Source organism: Camelus bactrianus, chromosome 19 (genome assembly GCF_048773025.1).
Source record: "Camelus bactrianus isolate YW-2024 breed Bactrian camel chromosome 19, ASM4877302v1, whole genome shotgun sequence".
In the NCBI taxonomy this organism is placed as follows: Eukaryota; Metazoa; Chordata; class Mammalia; order Artiodactyla; family Camelidae; genus Camelus; species Camelus bactrianus.
This window is the reverse complement of record NC_133557.1, coordinates 21463225-21480916: the sequence shown is the minus strand read 5'-3', so window position 1 is coordinate 21480916 and position 17692 is coordinate 21463225. Positions and strand designations below refer to the sequence as shown.

At 43.6% G+C, this 17692-nt stretch overlaps 1 protein-coding gene across 20 annotated transcripts in view; it reads left to right on the top strand.

The window, feature by feature from the left end:
- Window positions 1-17692, top strand: part of ZMYND8 (zinc finger MYND-type containing 8) — a 108022-nt gene that overhangs the window by 38249 nt on the left and 52081 nt on the right. For 14 of the 20 annotated variants that reach the window (XM_074347378.1, XM_074347384.1, XM_074347370.1 and 11 more), the window contains 7 exons: window positions 3903-4121; window positions 7152-7265; window positions 9191-9283; window positions 10406-10493; window positions 13131-13186; window positions 15881-15958; window positions 17147-17262. In XM_074347378.1, coding sequence (XP_074203479.1) covers window positions 3903-4121; window positions 7152-7265; window positions 9191-9283; window positions 10406-10493; window positions 13131-13186; window positions 15881-15958; window positions 17147-17262 — 764 coding nt within the window. The remainder of the gene's footprint in view (window positions 1-3902; window positions 4122-7151; window positions 7266-9190; window positions 9284-10405; window positions 10494-13130; window positions 13187-15880; window positions 15959-17146; window positions 17263-17692) is intronic. The other 6 variants (XM_074347376.1, XM_074347382.1, XM_074347380.1 and 3 more) reach the window with 3 other exon arrangements.

Below are 17692 nucleotides of genomic sequence, written 5' to 3'. Positions count from 1 at the left end.
CCCACTGGGTGTCGGCCTGGCTGCCTTGATCACGGGAGCTGAGCGCCCTTAAGTCAGGCAGGAGCTCTGCCCCTCCCCGCTGTCCCGCCGGCTCCGCCGAGGCTGGACGCCAGCATTGTGATTCCATATACTGCAGGGCTGAACAGCTTTTCTTACGACAGAGACATATTCTGCAGAGAAACGAAAGCTGAGCGAGGACTCTTCATCTCTGTTACCTGTGTGGCCCCGGAAGGAATTCGAGTTTGTGGTCCCCTCCCCTCGTCCCCCAGCCCCGCAGACGTGTACCCTGTGCTCACACCCAGCCCCATCCTCTGGTTTATGCAAACCAGGTGTGGCCCGGAGCCCGTTTTTGTGAATAAGGTTTATTGGCCCAGAGCCACATCCTCTCCCTTCCATATCGTTGAGATTGCTCTTGCTCTCCTGTGACAAGGGTTGAGTAGTTGGAACAGAGATCACATGACCTGCAAAGCTTCAGTGACTTACTATCTTTAAATAGCCCTTTTATAGAGAAAGTTTCCTGGCTCCTGGTGTAGACTGAGGTGTTCCAGAAGCGGACGTGCAAGCCTGTGTATTTTCTCACAGAGCCAGCCGGTGGAAGAAGCAGGGAAATGAGAACGTTTGCGCTCCGAGCCTGCAATTACCCCGTAACAACACAGGTTGTAACTTGTTTGCTTTACCAGCAGGCTGGGAACACACCTTGTGCATGTGGGGGCGACAAACCCTAACTTATTTTACCTGAAATGATTTGCCTTTCCTTTTAAACGTTCCATATCTGTTATCAGATGATTTTTACGGAGTAGGAAACACTTCGAAGCAGCAGATAAGGCAGGTATCTGATTGACAAGGAGATTACCAGGAGGCTAGTTCTCAGCACCAGCTGCTGCTTCGCTTCAGGAAAGGGTGAAATCTGAAAAGAGTAGAGGTCAGTCCAGCCCTCACTCCTCACGGTCCTCCCAGGAACGCCACCCCTAGCCAGGTGGGGGCCGGGGCAGGGATGTGGTGGGAAACTTCACTCATGAAGTGGCAATATCTCTGCTTCTATTTGATGGAAAAGACTTAGGTTGCCGGCTAGGGAGATGACCTGTCATATTCGATTCTTCTCGTTTCATTTAGGTCTTAATGACTCTTCCTGGCCTATTATTAACTTACTAAAAGGAAGTCAGGCCCTGAAATATGGCTTATTGCTATCTTGCAAAAGCCACAAAGCATCCTGGAAGACCCCACTCAGGTTAGAAATAGTTCCTGCTTGCTTGATGTGTACAGTTTATCTTTCAGTGGGAATTCCTTCCTCCTCCTTCCCCTCCGCCAATCCCCCCTTTAACAACCCCCCCACCCCAAAGAAACTCGAACACCCATTTTCCTAGGCGGATAGCAGGTCCTCTACATTGGTGGCTCTCAACTGAGGGTGGCTTTGTCCTCACCAAGGGACACTGTGCAGTGTCTGGAGACATTTTTGGTTATCACACAGTTTTGTGAAGCGAGGGTGCCACCAGCACCTAGCCAAGGCTGATGCCATTCACCCTAAGTGCCCAGGACAGCTGTCTACAATGAAGAATTTTCTGGCCCAAGATGTCATCTGAGTCGAAAACCCCTTGCTCTGGATGCTGGTATCTTTCCATGTCCCCTTCTGTTATGTTTCTAGTTGTCTTTCTAATTTTCAGATCTTTTCTCCCCCCTCCAGCTTTTTGCATTAAGCAGAAGGTATTTTGAGTTATAGAGAATGTTCTCTGAGGGGGTCACTTAATCATCAGAGTCTTTTTTGCATCCAGCATCATCTTATGTGGGGCCTAGGGCTGAGAGAGAGTCCTGGGAGACCCAGGCTGGAGTCCTTGCTCTGGGCTTGGAGGGGGTCAGATAAATCTTTTTAATCTAGTTTTCTCATCTGTTCAGTAAGATTCGTGGTATCTACCCTGAGTATCTCTGTGGGTGGTTGTGAGGATAAAATGAAGGTGGTGTGTTGGAAAATGTAACATGGGAAGAATATCGTGACAATGATTTTGTTCTCTGGAAACCAAGTAGAGTTCTCTATGTTAAATGTTGAACTGAAACAGGGAAATAACTGTACTGAAGAATTACGCAGTCGCCCTAATAATAAGTCTTAGCTGTGTTCTTAGTAGAAATGATGGTAGGGGTGCTTAGAAGGACTGGTTCACAAAGATTTGCTAAATAAGCATCTGTGAGGCTCTTTATCAAGGAGTCTGGAAGTAGCAGGCATTTCGAGAACATTAAAACCTCATTAAAAAGACCAGGAGCAAGGTGGGGAGGGTAGAGCTCAGTGGTACAGCGAGTGCTCAGCATGCACGAGGTCCTGGGTTCAATCCCCAGTACCTCTATTAAAAATAAATAGATACTGGGGGTTCACAGTCCTTAAGGCAGTAGCCTGCTGCGATGCCCTTTGCCTGGCAAAACAGTAAAGCTGTTCTTTTCTACCCTCTACCCCACCCACCCCCATAAATAGATAAATAAATCTAAACCCAAACAAGAAAGCAAAAACAAAAACCAGGAGCAAGACAGGGGTGCCTGCAGTCTCGGCCACTCTTTTCTATTATCCTGGGGGTCCTAGGCAGTAAAAGAAGGAGGAAAGAAAAACAGTGTAAAAATATTCAGTGTGGACAAAGAAAACTACTGTTACTTAGAGATAAGGTTTTTAATCAATAAATTATTAGAACTGTTTATGTTTGAGGTCAGTATTAAAAATCTAACAGCCCTTCTATGTACCAACAATAACTTTTTAGGAAATGTAATAACAAAGAAGGTCCCATTCGCAGCAGCCACAAAAATTACGCAGTTCCTAACCCATATGTGAGCTCTTTACAGAGGAAACGGTAATGCTTACCTGACGGACAGGAAAGAAGCTTGTTAGACAAGGAGGTTTATTCAGAGGTAGGCACTCTGGTTATGGCTGAGCTGTTGTCCACAGAATCAAGGCTGAATGGGCTAAGTAGCTGTCTCAAGGTCACATAGCCACTTACCAGGTCATTTTGACACTAAGCACCAGACTTTCTCATGCTTTCTGAACAGGATTTCTTACTGGTTTCCAGTAGACATTTTCCTAGTGAGTTTCTTCTGAGGGACTGTATATGCTGGGAGGGTGGGTCTGCTGAATCGTATAAAATATCATTAGGGAAGCATTTCTCTTGCTTACTGCCATGAATTGGCCACCCCTCTCTCTCATCTTTCTGCCACTGTTGGTTCTCAGTAGGAAATGCAGCTTTTCTGCGAATACTCAGACCTACCCTGTTCTAGGGTCATGGTTTTAGGGAAGCCTCTTGTTGGCTCTGAGTACTTTATGCATTGGAGGTAGACTTAAAAACATGATCATTTTTGGTGACTCAAGTCCAATTGATCTACTCCGCAAAAGACTCCCAGGGCAAACTGCTATACTTTTACTGGCGTTGTATGTTTAGATTTCCTTACGTTGGGCTGTTAACCATATTAGCAATGTTAGTAATGGTGGCACTGTGTTAGACGCATACGTTATATGATCCCATTGAGTTCCAACCACAGTACCATGAAGTTAAGTATTCTCGTCCCCATTTTACAGATGAGAAAATTGAAGCTGAGAAGTTAATTAAGAGACTTGCCCTGAGTCGTGCAGCTGGTGGAGCTAAAATTTGAACCATTGTACCTGGGTTGTAGCCATTGTACTGCCCTGCTAGGGCTGCCATAGACACCAGCTTTTCAATCTGTGGCCTCTTAAAATACAAGAAGAAAAGATAAATCTCAATATCTACTAACAACTTGTAAACTCTGTGTTTAGTAGAATAACCCCAGGTGGCTTTTTAATGAATGTGTGAAATGCTGTAATTTTCTTTTGTTGTGATTGATGTATTTGTTCAAATTCCTTTTGAGAATGCACATTTGTTTTGAAACCAAACCTGTCTTTCTTGCCTACATTTCAGTCAGAACTAAGACATGGTCCGTTTTACTATATGAAGCAGCCACTCACCACAGACCCTGTTGATGTTGTACCGCAGGATGGACGAAATGATTTCTACTGCTGGGTTTGTCACCGGGAAGGCCAAGTCCTTTGCTGTGAGCTCTGTCCCCGGGTTTATCACGCTAAGTGTCTGAGACTGACATCGGAACCAGAGGGGGACTGGTTTTGTCCTGAATGTGAGGTTAGTTCCTGATGAGTGAATGCGTTGTCTGCCTCGCTTCCTCTCTTTTCTCTTTCTTCCTTTTATTTGTAATTTTTCGAATAATCCAGACACAAGGAAAAGAGACATTTCTTGCCTTCCATCTGCTCTATCCTGGTCACCCACTTTTTTGGACCAATCATGGCAGTGGCCTCAGCACTGCAGCTCTTGGAAAGACAATTGCACTGAATATCGTTTCTGATTCTTCGTGGGTCTCTGGATCACTCTGAGATCTGCAGCCTTCTCTGATTCTCCTGTAATGAACATTTCAGAAATTAACTCACAAACGTCTAACAGCTCCCGTATTTTAAAAAGATCTCATGCTATTTCCCTGCTTCTTGGATGTTGTCTGTACTTCATCATTGAATTGTCGGCAGTAGCCAAGGGAGACCAGCGTTTGTCGTGTGTTCCATGTGATTGCCATCTGATGCTTTCATTCATGCACCAACTGTTTCTCCAGTGCCTGTCAGGTACCAGGGATTCGACAGTGAAACAAAAAGAGGCCTGAATCACATTCTTTTCCACAGAAAAGGACAAAAACCAAAATAAATAAAATCATACATAATGTGTTTGAAGAAGAGTGTTCTGGAGAAAATGAATTCAAGGTGAGGAATAGGGAGTGAGGGGTGTGTGCAGGGTGTTCACATTTTAAATGAAGAGGTCCTGGAAGTCCTCATTAAGATTTGAGAAAGACTTGAAGAAAGGGAAAGTGTGAGCCGTGGAGCCGTGGAGCTGTGGGGAAGACCGTCCAGGCACAGGGGCTGCAGGTGCAGAACCCGAGGCAGAAACTCACCAGCGTAGTGAAGGGAACATGTGTATTTCATTTGTACTAAAGCCTAAACATTCTTCGTGAAAACACCTGTTATGGTTTCTACTCTTCTGGGGTGTCTTCTCATCTTGGCAACTTCCAGCAGTGATGCTTTTTTCAAAATGCTGCAAATAAGAATGTCACCTACAGCATCATGTAATGGGGAATGTCACCTGGACTCAAAGGTATATTGGCATTAGATTTCAAATGAGGATGCTCTCTATGTATAAGATGGAGAGCTCTGTCCCAGATGTCGAGAGTGGGGGGAAGAGCAAACTCTTAGGGTCTGTTAACCCCGCTTTTGTGTACTGAAAGGAGAAGAATAAGAAATATATGGAAAGAAATTAGACCTCAAATCGGCAAGATGATGACATTTTCATGGCGTTTGGCCCCTAAAATTGCAAAAGATGGCCACCGGTTCTCTTCGGGTTACTCCAGATGGAGAGATGCTCAGGACACGCGTTGCCCAGTGATGCCCTTCTGTCCAGAACCTGACCTCGTTCTGCTGCATTTAGTGTGGGAAATGGAACCTTCATCTAGTTCCTGTCTCTACCACTCCTTCCCGATGGTGTAATAATTTTACAAAGAAGACAGTGGCTTGGATAGGATGCTTTTGCTGCAAATAATAAATGTTGTTAAAAGGCTGAAACAATAGGGATTTGTTATCATGCGTAGAAAGAACCCAGTGGCAGGCCAGAGTTTGTTCAGAGCCAGACTGTCTGCATTTCATTGTGGAGATGACGTGTCTCTCATGGCCACAAGGTGGCCGCTGAGGGTTTTATCATGTGTATGTGTCTAGACAAAACCCCCCCTAAAAGGAGTATCTCTCCTCACATCCCTTTTAATCAAACAGAAGATTTTGCCTGTCAGCCTGCAGCTGACAAGCCCTTGGGCTTGTTGGTCTGAGTCTGATCACCAGTCCCCATGCAAGAAAGGCTTGAAAATGGTCATCTGGTACTTTCAGTCTGTAATATGGGAACCAGGCATTGCCGGCCTGGAGAAAGGGGCTGGAAGAGGGGAGGGGAAGGGGTGAGTGAGAGTTGAGTGGGCAACCCAAGTGTTCGCCATGGAGAGTTACCTGGAAACGAACTGGAATTCAGACAGACAGGTGTTCTGTGTCTCAGAGACCCGAATCTCTTCTTCCGGGGTGAAATGATGAGGTGGTCACTGGGGAAGAAGAGCTATATCAGACTCTGAATCTAAGCAATTAGATATGTGTGTCACGGTCCGATTTCAGCTTCCTAGCACCTCTTCTGTTGCCCTTTTTCTCAGCAACCCACCAGACACCCTTGAAGGTTTCCTTTGGAGGAACCAGAAATCCGAAGAATGGAAATGAAATCCAAATTAACTGGAGAAAACTCTTCTCAGCTCTCCCTACACAGATGGTTCAAGAGTGTTTCCTGACATCACCAAAATCTGCTATTTTTGTTGTTGCTGCTGCCTTAAGGATTCTGAAGCTCTGAGATAAAGTACCCAGTTTACGTAGCAGAATCTGGTTTCAGACGTTTCTTTGATGGGAATTCCCCTTACAAAGTGACGTTTATTGCCCAAGAGATAGACAGCTGCACTCTGCTCCATGCGTGCTTTGCCAGAACATCCCGAGTGGGTTCACATCACTGGTGACAGAGAATGAAGTCATATTTATTATTAGTTCACTACCATCCCTTGGATTCTTTCTGCAGGGAAGCCTGTCCCTTTCTATCAGTGATGTCATTAAGTTAGTGCCTTGTCAGTTTCCTGAAAGATAGCCCAGAACCTTAAGAAGATAAGTGAAGTAGCTGATTCATTGTATGAAGAAATTACCCCGAAACCATCAGTGGCCTTTCGTGTACTCCTTTTTTTTTTTTTTTTTTTTGAATTTCATGTCCTCTTCTCCAAATCCAAGGTTGCAAAAATGACGAGCTTTCAGGTCCTTGCCCACCCAGACCTTTTTCAGATTATATCATCTACAAGAGCTAAAAAACACTTCTTAATAAGGTAATCCATGGATGGGAATTGGTGTGCTTTTTAATTTTTATCCACTGATCCAGCGCACACAAGTTAAGTAGATTGGAGTCTTTGTCAAGTGAAACAATTGGTCTCATTTAGATGGGAATTATTTTTTTTCAGTGTGAGCTTTATTGGAAAATTAGGAGGAAAGGGAAATGAATACATGGGATGTAACTCTTTTCCCTAACTGGATATTTGTGTCATTTGACTTGTAGAAGATTACAGTAGCAGAATGCATCGAGACTCAGAGTAAAGCCATGACAATGCTCACCATTGAACAATTATCCTACCTGCTCAAGTTTGCCATTCAGAAAATGAAACAGCCAGGGGTAAGAAGGCGCTTCCTCTTGTTACACGTGTGAATGGGAGCAGTGACTTGGTTTGTTCTCTTTTGTTCACATTCTTGTCCCTGGTGAGTAGTTGCCTTAGCTTTTCAGGCATCTGTGCTTTTTGCACTTTGGGTCCTGTGTGCCCGATTTCAAATCTCTGTAAGTTAAATAGAGGGCGTGACAGCATTCAGTTAATTCCCAAAAGTGAGCACTTTGTGTCCCCAAGGAGTTTAATCAGGAAGCGACAGATAGTAGAAAGTTGGTGGGGATTTAAAGTTTTGAGTTGTTGTGAAGTGAAACTTCACACCGCTTTGGGTCAGGGGGAGGTAATAAAATTCCATTTCGGTGAGAGAGCTGAGTGCAGCCTGGTTTATTTATAATCAAGGTCTAATGATGGAAACTTCAAGTAAAACTCAAACCACTGAGATTTCCGTAAAGGGTGAGAATTTGATTCATGCCTTCACTTTTAAAATGGGATTTGCTGTACAGTCTTTGCCCTTTAGGGAAAATCTGCATGTGAAAGCAGGACCCCCGCATTCAGCTGGCAAGCCCTGTCCTTCCTAGAGGTTTTCCTCCCAAGAGTCCCGGTCACAGCATAGCCGTGCTGGTTTTGTCGTTTTGAGATAGTTTTTAGAAAGATGACAGTAAAATACCTTGCTTTTAAAAATAGCAATTTACGACAAGATAATCAACACGTTATGACATTTTTTTTTCCTACAGAGACTTGGGTTCTGTTCTGATGTGCACAAAGGTACCACATGGACTAGTGGTGACTCTTTGTGAAACTCCCCACAGTTGGTTTTCGAAGTCAAATGAATATATGGAAATGTAGAATCTTAGAGCTTTTAGAAACCACGGTGGTTTAAGTTCTTTAAAAAAAAAATAGAAGCTTTAGTTTTGAGATTATGTTCTGAAATCTGATATCATGATGAAAAAAATTCAAAGCATACCAGTTGGGCGTTGCTAAATTGGGAACCTGTCTGTCTCTTTCACAAAATCTCCGTCAATGGAAGCAAAAGTAGATAGTCTGAGTCTTGTAAAAAAAAAAAACTTTGACAAGAATAGATTCATGTAGATTTGTCAACACTGTAGAAGAAGAAGAAGGTGTCAGTTTCTTATGTAAATTGTTATAAAATCAGTTAGGGCAGAGAGCTGTGGATTTTGTGGAAGCATCTTTGTAACTTACAAGGGCCAAGCTGATTCTGGATAGAAGAGAGCTCGGAGGACTGCAAACGGTAACCCACTCAGATGCCTTGCTTGAGCATAATTTGGTGTTCAGTTAAGTCTTTCAGATTTTTTTCTTTTGATGAGTAAATAGCACCCATCAACAAACCAGGCCTTACATTTTGAACTGATTCAAGTAGGGCTTCAGAAAGTAGATCAAGCTACAAAAGCTTTACAGAGTCCCTGTGTTGAAGGTAATTTGGCTCCTCAAAGGAGGAGCAAAATCTCACTAAACTTTTTCTCCATGTGTCGAATATCTGTTGGCACTTAGGGAAGCTTTATTTGGCGTTATCATCTCCAGGGGTAGCCAGACTTGACCCTCAGTCAGTTCCGATTATGGACATTTGCAGTGTATAGATAAGTGTCCTTTGGAGTTCAGGTCTAAAGTAATTGATAGCGTGTTGTTCTTGTCAATCTTAATTTAGGAGGCCTGGACCTGTAATTTGAGTATATATTGAAAACAGAACAAATGACAAAGCTGGAACACAACTGGGCCCATGATTATTGATAACCAGGCAGAATTAGAAGGTGCACTAGTGTGGAGCTTCTCAAGGTCCTGTTTTTGTAGAAAGCTTTAGAACTGTATTGTCTGGGGGGTTGTCTCCATTTTTTCAAGTACTTTGTTGTTGGTGTTGGTGCTTGTTCTTCCACAGCAGTGACTGGGTTTGTGTCTGTATACGCATCTTTTCTTTCTTTTATAGACAGACGCATTCCAGAAGCCCGTTCCTTTGGAACAGCATCCTGACTATGCGGAGTACATCTTCCATCCCATGGACCTTTGTACATTGGAAAAGGTTGGTTTCCATCCAAGAGCCCACAGTTGTCAAGATGACTGAAGGCCCTCCCTTTCTTCCCATGCCCCATCTCCAGTGACATGGTTTCTCTCCATCTCCCCTGCGCCATTTTTATTTGGATGGGAGAACTCTCAGTTCCCTGTAACTTCTGTAACATTTTCCCAAGGATTCCAGAGGGGTGTTGAAATCCACTGCTTAGCTCCAAATATTACTCCTGCTAGTGATGCTTTTTATCTGAGAAAGTCGACAGCTTCTAAGAATTAGTGAGCTGATTGATTTGAGGCTTGCCCTTCTCTTTCTTTCGGAGGTGCTAATGAGAACAGCAGGAAGGAAGGAGAGAAAGTTACATGTCTGGGAAACCTCCGTGTTAGCAATAAATATGTGGCTTCTTAGATCATGACTTACTTCACTGATAAGGATATTTCTTTAATGCCTGAAGGTGCTTTTAAAGGTTCAAACTAAAATTGCTTGCTGAAAATTATACTTGTAACATTTGTGTATGTCACCCCGGTGCTGATTGCCCAGTTGCACCAAAATATGGTTAAAGAAAAGCATGGATGAGATGAAAACCTTACTTTACATTGTCTGCATTGATGTCCCCTCCCCCCCCCAAACAATAAATCCAGGCTGCTTTGGAAAATTGCACACACCCTCATGGTATTATAAAAAGAAGGCATTCCAAAAAGACAAGGCTGGCATCTTAGCTTCATGAATTAATAGCTTTGGAACTTCGGATTAGTTCCTTAACATTACCATACCTCAGTTTCCCTGTCTGTAAAATGGAGATAGTAATTGCTTCATTGAGTTTTCAGTTATGAGGCTTATGTGAGACTACAGTTACTAGTCAGTATGTAAATCTATAAAATACCCTGGTTCTTTGGAAGAAGCCACTTGATAAATGACAGTGTTATAAGATGAGAAAATTCAAGTTAGTGTGATGAATTCAGTGAATGCATTTTTATAGAGTTATAGATCTCAGCTATAATAGCATCTTGGGAAATGAGTAAAAGCATTAATTAATTTGGCAAATGACTGCTAAGAAAATGATATGGGGACGCAGGTGTTGCTGCCTGTGCTTGTAGAGACTCGCTGGTGATTATTTTCCATGACTTTTCTCCCCAGAACGCTAAAAAGAAAATGTACGGCTGCACGGAAGCCTTCCTGGCTGATGCGAAATGGATTTTGCACAACTGCATCATTTATAATGGGGGTGAGTGGCTTAGATGACACCTAGGAAAGAGAGTACGCTGTGTGGTGCCCATTTTCCTACCCTTCAGACAAAATCAGGCTCTTTTTTCATGCCTCAGGGCCAACAGCTTAGAATCCTTGTGTATAGATTGCTGACGTGAATAGGGGGCAGCAACTATGTACATTTTAGGGTCTGAGCCAATGTCCATAGGGGCTTGTGACTATACGATACTGTTACCTGTCCTTTTTAAAAACCTTATTTTACTGGAGGAATACTTACATAAAATAAAAGCACAGATTTTACAGGCACATTCCATGAATTTGACAAATGGGTAACCACCTCTATAACTAAAACCCCGAATAAGATCCTAGAACTTTTCTATTGCCCTATTATATTCCTACTTGCCCCTCTCCAGTAAACCCACCCTCCTCAAAAGGAACTGCTGTTCTCTTTTCTGTAACTATAGGTTACTTTTATTTATTCTAGAATTTCCTGTCAGTGGAGTCAAAGTACCTCATTTTATGTATGGCTAAGTTGACAGAGCTGAATATTTTGGGGGTTCATTCATGTTTCCCAACGTGTGTATCAGTGGTTTGTTTCCTTTTATTGCTGAGTGGCTTTTCATTGTTTCCACGTGCAGTTTATGTATCCGTTCCCTTTGCTGATGCTGGTGGATATTTGAGTTGTTTTTGGTTTTTGGCTATTATGAATAAAGCCGCTGTGAGCATTCTTACACAAGTCTTTGTGTGGACATGTGTTTTCATTTCTCCTGGGTAAATAAATACCCAGGAATGGTATTGCTACATCATTGAGTAGGTTTATATTTAAATTTATAAGAAATTTTACCAAACTTCTTTGCAAGTAGGTTGTATCATTTTACACTCCTCCTGGCAGTATATGTGAGAGTCTTTGTTGCTCCACATCATTGTCAACACTTAGTCTTGTCTCTTTTCAATTTTAGCCATTCTTGAAGGCATGAGATACTACGTCATGGTGGTTTTGCCTGTCTCTGATGACTAAGGGTGTTGAGTCTCTCCATGTGCTTATTAGTCATTTGTATATCTTTTGTTGGTAAAATAATCTATTCACATCTTTTACTCATTTCAAAAATTGGGTTGTTTGTGTTTTTATTGTGGAGTTTTAGGGTTTCTTTATATTTGGGATAAAATTTTGTCTGTGGTATTTTTGTGAATTGAGCCTTCTGGACAGAATGAAGGAGGATTCCCATTAAAATCCCCTTGATGGCGCCTTTCCCATTGCCCTGCCTTCTCTCACAGTCCTCTCTGCCTGTCTTCTGGCCAGGTAGGCCTTTCAGAGTCCTGCCCCATCCTGCCTCTCTTAGCCCATGCTGGAACACTTTCCCCCCTTCTTGCCTTGATGATTTTTCCTTAGCCTTCAGTCTTAGCCTCTCAGTCCTCTGAGGAGCCTTCGCTGGTGACCCAGACCATCCTGTGTACTCTTGTTAAGGGCTCTCCCGCTACCTGTACTTCCGCGTGACAGCTTTTGTCCCACCCTCTGGATGGTGCTTTTTTCATTTGAGTTGCTCACCAGGACGTCAGCTCATTAAGGGCAGATGCCACATCTGGTTTCCTGTTTACTCCTGGGCGTAGCTGATGTTTGAGGGCAGATACATGAACGGATGGCCGTCTGCTTAAAGTACATGTTTTGCATTAATAACTCAGTAGCGGGGCTGGGGGTGCAGGGAGGGGAGAAAGAAAGGCACCTAGGTGTCGAGAATCTGTGTAAAGGTTATAAACGCAAATATATAGAGAGGCCGGCAGGATCATAGAAACAAGTGAATGAGGTGAGGTAGCAGAAAAACAGCAGCATAAGCTGGGATGACCCCTGGCTGTGGGGAGACCGCAGGGAACAGGGATCTCTTGCCTGGTCTGGAGGGGTCGCCACTGCGCACTCCAGTGGCTTGTTGGATACAGAGTTCTCAGATCTTCTGAGTTTTCAAGGCAATCTAGAAATCTAGGTATTTGTGTGTGTGTGTGTGTTTATGTATGAAATCTTTTTGCCACCAGATTCACAATTTTGAAAAATACAATGTTTGAAGAAAACATGGCTTTTTGGCCATCTTGTCCTCTGGCTTAGTGAGAAGGTGGCGAATTTAGTTAGACCTGGGACCATATCCTCAACTCATTAGCTAAGTGGTCTCATATAAGTGATGACTTCTGAGCCTTGATTCTCTCATTGGCCTGCCTCCTGATACGACTTCTTGAGAAGGTAACAAGAAAATGTGTTTCATAGCACCAGGCACACCAGTTACTCAATTAAATGTCTCCTTTCCCCTGTACTCTTGGGTTGAAGTCTGGGACAATTGGTAAAAGGGGGCCCCTTTCTACTAATTTGAACCTTGAGAATATAAAAGCATCTTTTCAAATATTAATTCATGAACTGCAGGGAAACCAGCATGAATGGCTTAAGTTTCAGAGAAGATGTCATCCAGGCACCAAAAAATGGATTCATGGGACAAGTCACATAATTTGAACTAATGTTAGAAGCCAGAAATGTCTGGTTTTTAGTATTTAAAAGATTAAAAAAAAGGGGTGTAGCGGGGGAAGCAAATTAAAAAGGTTTTAATGGAAGTATAATCCCAAGACTGGGCCTTTCAGTGTTTCCATTTGAATTAATCCTGTTTTCTTATTCCCGTAGGAAATCACAAATTGACGCAGATAGCGAAAGTAGTCATCAAAATCTGTGAGCATGAGGTATGTGTTTTCCCAGGGTCACCTCTTTAAGTGTACCTGGAGTGAGGGGTTGGGGTGATTCAAGTTTGCATTTGTGGAATCTCCCACAGTGGGCAGCTGTGGGATTTTGTTGAGGCACAGACAGCGTTCCCTCTCTTCAAGGAGAATAAAAACAACAGGGGGTCCCTAATATGTTAATAACCCCCTAACCGTAGGGCAAGACCTCAGGGAGATAGTATTTTTCAGCCTTGACTCATGGTCACGCATTGGACGACCTGAGTTTTCTTGGTCGCATAGAGTTCCTGATTTCTTGGCCCCGCAATCAGTGGCACTGCCTCAGGTCCCTTTCAGCCTTCTTGCAGGAGTTGTTTGGGTTTTTATGTTATTTGCAGGGAAGGTCCTGACTTTCTCAGAGTGGCCCAGGTGTCCTGAAGAGTCTGTCCCTCTCACAAGTGCCCCATAGTTTTGGGGATGCGGGTGAAATGAGCATCCTGGGCTGGGCGCCCTGAGGCTCCGCCAGTTGCAGGACAGGCTGATGGCGGAATGGCATGTGGGAGACTTTCTTTGTTAGTTCCCCGTTGTGAGCGTAAAAATCAAGATGTAATGGCCTTCGACTTGTCTGCACTTTTATCCATGCACTTGTTGATTTATAAAGAAAAAACATTTGGATATCTTAGAATATGTCCATGTCTGTATCTTTGTACATAGGGAGTTTTATAATTTACATTTTTCACTTGGAGTGTTTTCCCAGGTAATTAAACACAGGAGGAGTAGGATTTTCATGACTGTTCTGATGATTTATTTCCTCAGCATAATTGTTAGAAATGCAGCTACCAAATCCGAGGCTGTAAATGTGGCTTTGTTGTTTTCTTGAAACGCTATAGCATCTGATACAATGACCTGGACAAATGTGGTTTTTCTGTGTCCTTTGCCATGTTGGAAGTTCTAATTTACAAAATATATGTGTATATGTTTTTGCCCCAATGTGATCAGTAAAAACAGTGGCATCTCACTGTGGTTTTGGTTTGGATTTTTTTGATGCAAGTGGTGGTGGACTTTTTTTGATATGGTTGTCGGTGATTTGGAATTACATGTGGATGAGTTCAGTTTTTTTTCCCTTGAGGGTTAGTTTCCCTGGATTTGGGTGCTGAAGCCTAGACTTTGAATCAGTGGATTGCCACAAGGGAGATTTTATTGACACCAAGATGCTCTTTGTCTGGCATTCTGAACCTTCCTCTTGACAACAACACACTGCTGCTTCGTGGGCTCCAAGGCCAGGGCTGCCCTGGACCTGATGTTGCCACTTTGTTCTACCCAGTACTTTGAAATAACCCAGGAGGAGAGTGGGGAGAAGGAGGAAGTCGATCCCACCATTCATTCATTCATTCATTCATTGCCTGAGTCAGTCATACCATTACAATTAATTATATCTATAAAACTGTTAAATAATAGTCACTAACTGAGCACCTGCTATGTATCTGGCACCTTGCGTGATGCGGGAGATAAAGAGAAAAACAAGCCGCATGTTGATGGAGGGTAATAGCCACCAACAGGGCAGTGGTTGGTGATGTGTGTGGGCTTTGGAGCCCGACTACCTGAGTTCAGACCCTGGCCCTGCCACTTTGTCCAGTGAGACCTTGGGCAGGTCTCATTGATTTCTTGAGGCCTCATTGTCTCCTTCTATGAAACAGGGATATGACCAGCACGTGAGTTCATACCCGTAGAATGTCTGCTGACGAGCACACTGTAAATGTTAACTGATGCACTGATGACTCTGTCACTTGGAGTGCTTCACACTGATCTCATTTGATTTTTATAAGAAATCTGTTTGGTAGGTACTGCTTTCATCCCCATTCTATGAGGAAACGAAGGCTCAGACAAGAATAGCAACTTTCCTAAAATTACAGAGCATGTAAATGCTGGAGTCTGAGTTTAGATCCAGGAAGGGAGCTTCTGGGGCCCTTAGTTCTATGTCTGATGATTCTCGGGGGGCATGCACTTTCTCAAGAGGGAGAAGGACAGTAAGTCAGTTATAGACTTTTCCAGATTGCTATCTGTGAAAATGAAATAGGGTCACGTGGTCTTAATTAACTGCTCCAGATGGTGTGGTTAGAGATGCATAGAAATTGAGCGTGACAAGCAGAGGCCAGAGGTGCGGGAAGGGATTGGGGAGCTCAGACAAGGTGGGCCTGGGCAGCCCACACATGGCCTTGAAGGAACTGACCAGCTGTTTGGATTTCATCGTTAGTTTCTCAACCTCAGCACTGCTGACATTGAGGCTGGAGAAGTCTTTGTTGCAGGAACTGTCCTTGTTCCATTGTAGATTCTGGTTGCAACTGTCCACTCCCAGTTGTGATAATCGAAAATATCTCCAGACATTGCCAAGTGTCCCTGGAAAGATTAAAAAGCCCTGAAAGAGAACCACTGTTCTAAGGGGAGGGCCCAGATTGGATCTGTGTTTGTGGAAGATGACTCTGCCTGCCGTATCTGTGTGGAGGATGGACCGTAGTTGGGAAGCTGGGAGACAAGGTCCAGAGAGAGATGGGAGTGGCTTGGGCTTGGTGGGAACATTGGGGTTGGTGAGAAATAGCTGGCTTAATGTCTAGGGTGGTCCCCACCGTGGGACTTGGTTGTCAAATCATCATGCATTTCTTGAGGGCTCGCATATAGAAGGCCCTTGGGAATGACACATTCTAACACGTTTTTGCTTTGCAGATGAATGAAATCGAAGTATGTCCAGAGTGTTATCTAGCTGCTTGCCAAAAACGAGATAACTGGTTTTGTGAGCCTTGTGTAAGTTGGATTTCCTTTCCTTTTTTTGTTTTGCGAATTCTTTGCCTTGCATGACCCAAGACGGCTTTCTCCAGGTGGCTTACTTGATGGAACTTTGGGTGAAGTTTTTAAAATAATTTTCTTACTGATCAAGTTGTGGCAGACTGGGAGTAATCCAGGCGGGATAAACCTCTTTGCTGAAAGTTCAGGTACCAGAGGCAGCATCATGATTTACTGGGCTCATTAGCCCTAGAAAACAGCAGGATGCAGAGTAAAAAGCAGCTCATTCGGGTGGAGGGACACACCCAAGTGATGCAGATAATGAGATCAGTGTTAAATGAGTGTATTATTTACAGACCACGTTGGGTCTGTTTTAATTTTTGTTCTGTTTTTTGTTTTGTTTTGGGGGAGGTAATTAAGTTTATTTATTTATTATTTTTAGAGGAGGTACTGGGGATTGAACCCAGGACCTCTTGCATGCTAAGTATGTGTTCTACCACTGAGCTATACCCTCCCCCTGGGTCTATTTTAAGAGGTTTGGAAATCCCTCTTAGGATTAATTCCATGGTGTCTCCAAACCATGGTTCTTGAGGGTGGGATTCGGGGTCGGGGGAGACAGTCACCCTAGTTGCCCCCACGGATCTGCGTTTTCCATACTGGGGTTCTGCAGAGAAGAGTGTTGTTGGGGTGGGCTGGGAGAATGGGGGTTGGGTGGGCAGCAGGAGTGGGCAAGTGAGAGTTGAGAATCAAGACATCGTTTATGTCTTTTCCTGCCTTTGGAGATGACCATCTGAATCGCTAAAGCTTGAGGAAGGCTTTAGCGATAGAATAAAGGTGGCTAATACTGTACCTTATTGTTTGCTGGACATAATGTGCATTTAACCCTCCAGCTCAGCAGAGGGCGTAGGTATTACTGTCAGTCTGTTGCCCAGATGGGTACAGTCTCTTGCTTCTTCCCACCCATGTGATAGAGGCACAGCCAGGATTCAACCCTGGTTTTGTCAGCGTTCCTCCCTTCTTCTCGGTTTCCCTGTTTAACCCCATTCCCAGCCATGCGCAGGATGACCGGCCACACAGCTAGGGAATGCCACACGGGGAGACCCAGCTTGGAACTTTTTCAGTTTGTGGCCTGAATCACACACTGAACTTTATCTGCATATCTTGATGTCAAATGCCTACCAACACTGGATTTTGTTTTTCTTTTCCTAGAGCAATCCACATCCTTTGGTTTGGGCAAAACTGAAGGGGTTTCCGTTCTGGCCCGCTAAAGCTCTGAGGGATAAGGATGGGCAGGTTGATGCCCGTTTCTTTGGACAACACGACAGGTGGGAGTTAAACACAAGCTTCAAACATGTAGCTTTAACTGAACCTTTGATACTGTCAACAGATACGAGATGGGGACGTGGGTGGGGTAGGGGTATGGCTGTTATTTTGTCTTGATACCAACCAGGGCTATGGTAAGCCGGATTATGCATGGGCTTCAGTTTTTTTCAGTTATGTTAGGAAAGAACCTTGCCTTCATGGCTTTGTTGATGAAACTGACATCAGAATAGATTTCCACATCTATTTTAAACACTGCTGTTCTTTTTGGATTTTTCTAGAGTAAATTAAATCACTGCACAAATTGCTCTTCAAAATAATGCTTTCAGGGATCAGAAGTATTTCCCCAGATTGCCAGTAAATGAATCTCCCATCGTTGTGCTGGGTAGTCCCCTCCTGTTTCCTTTTCTGTGGAGCTAAAATGGGAAATTACAA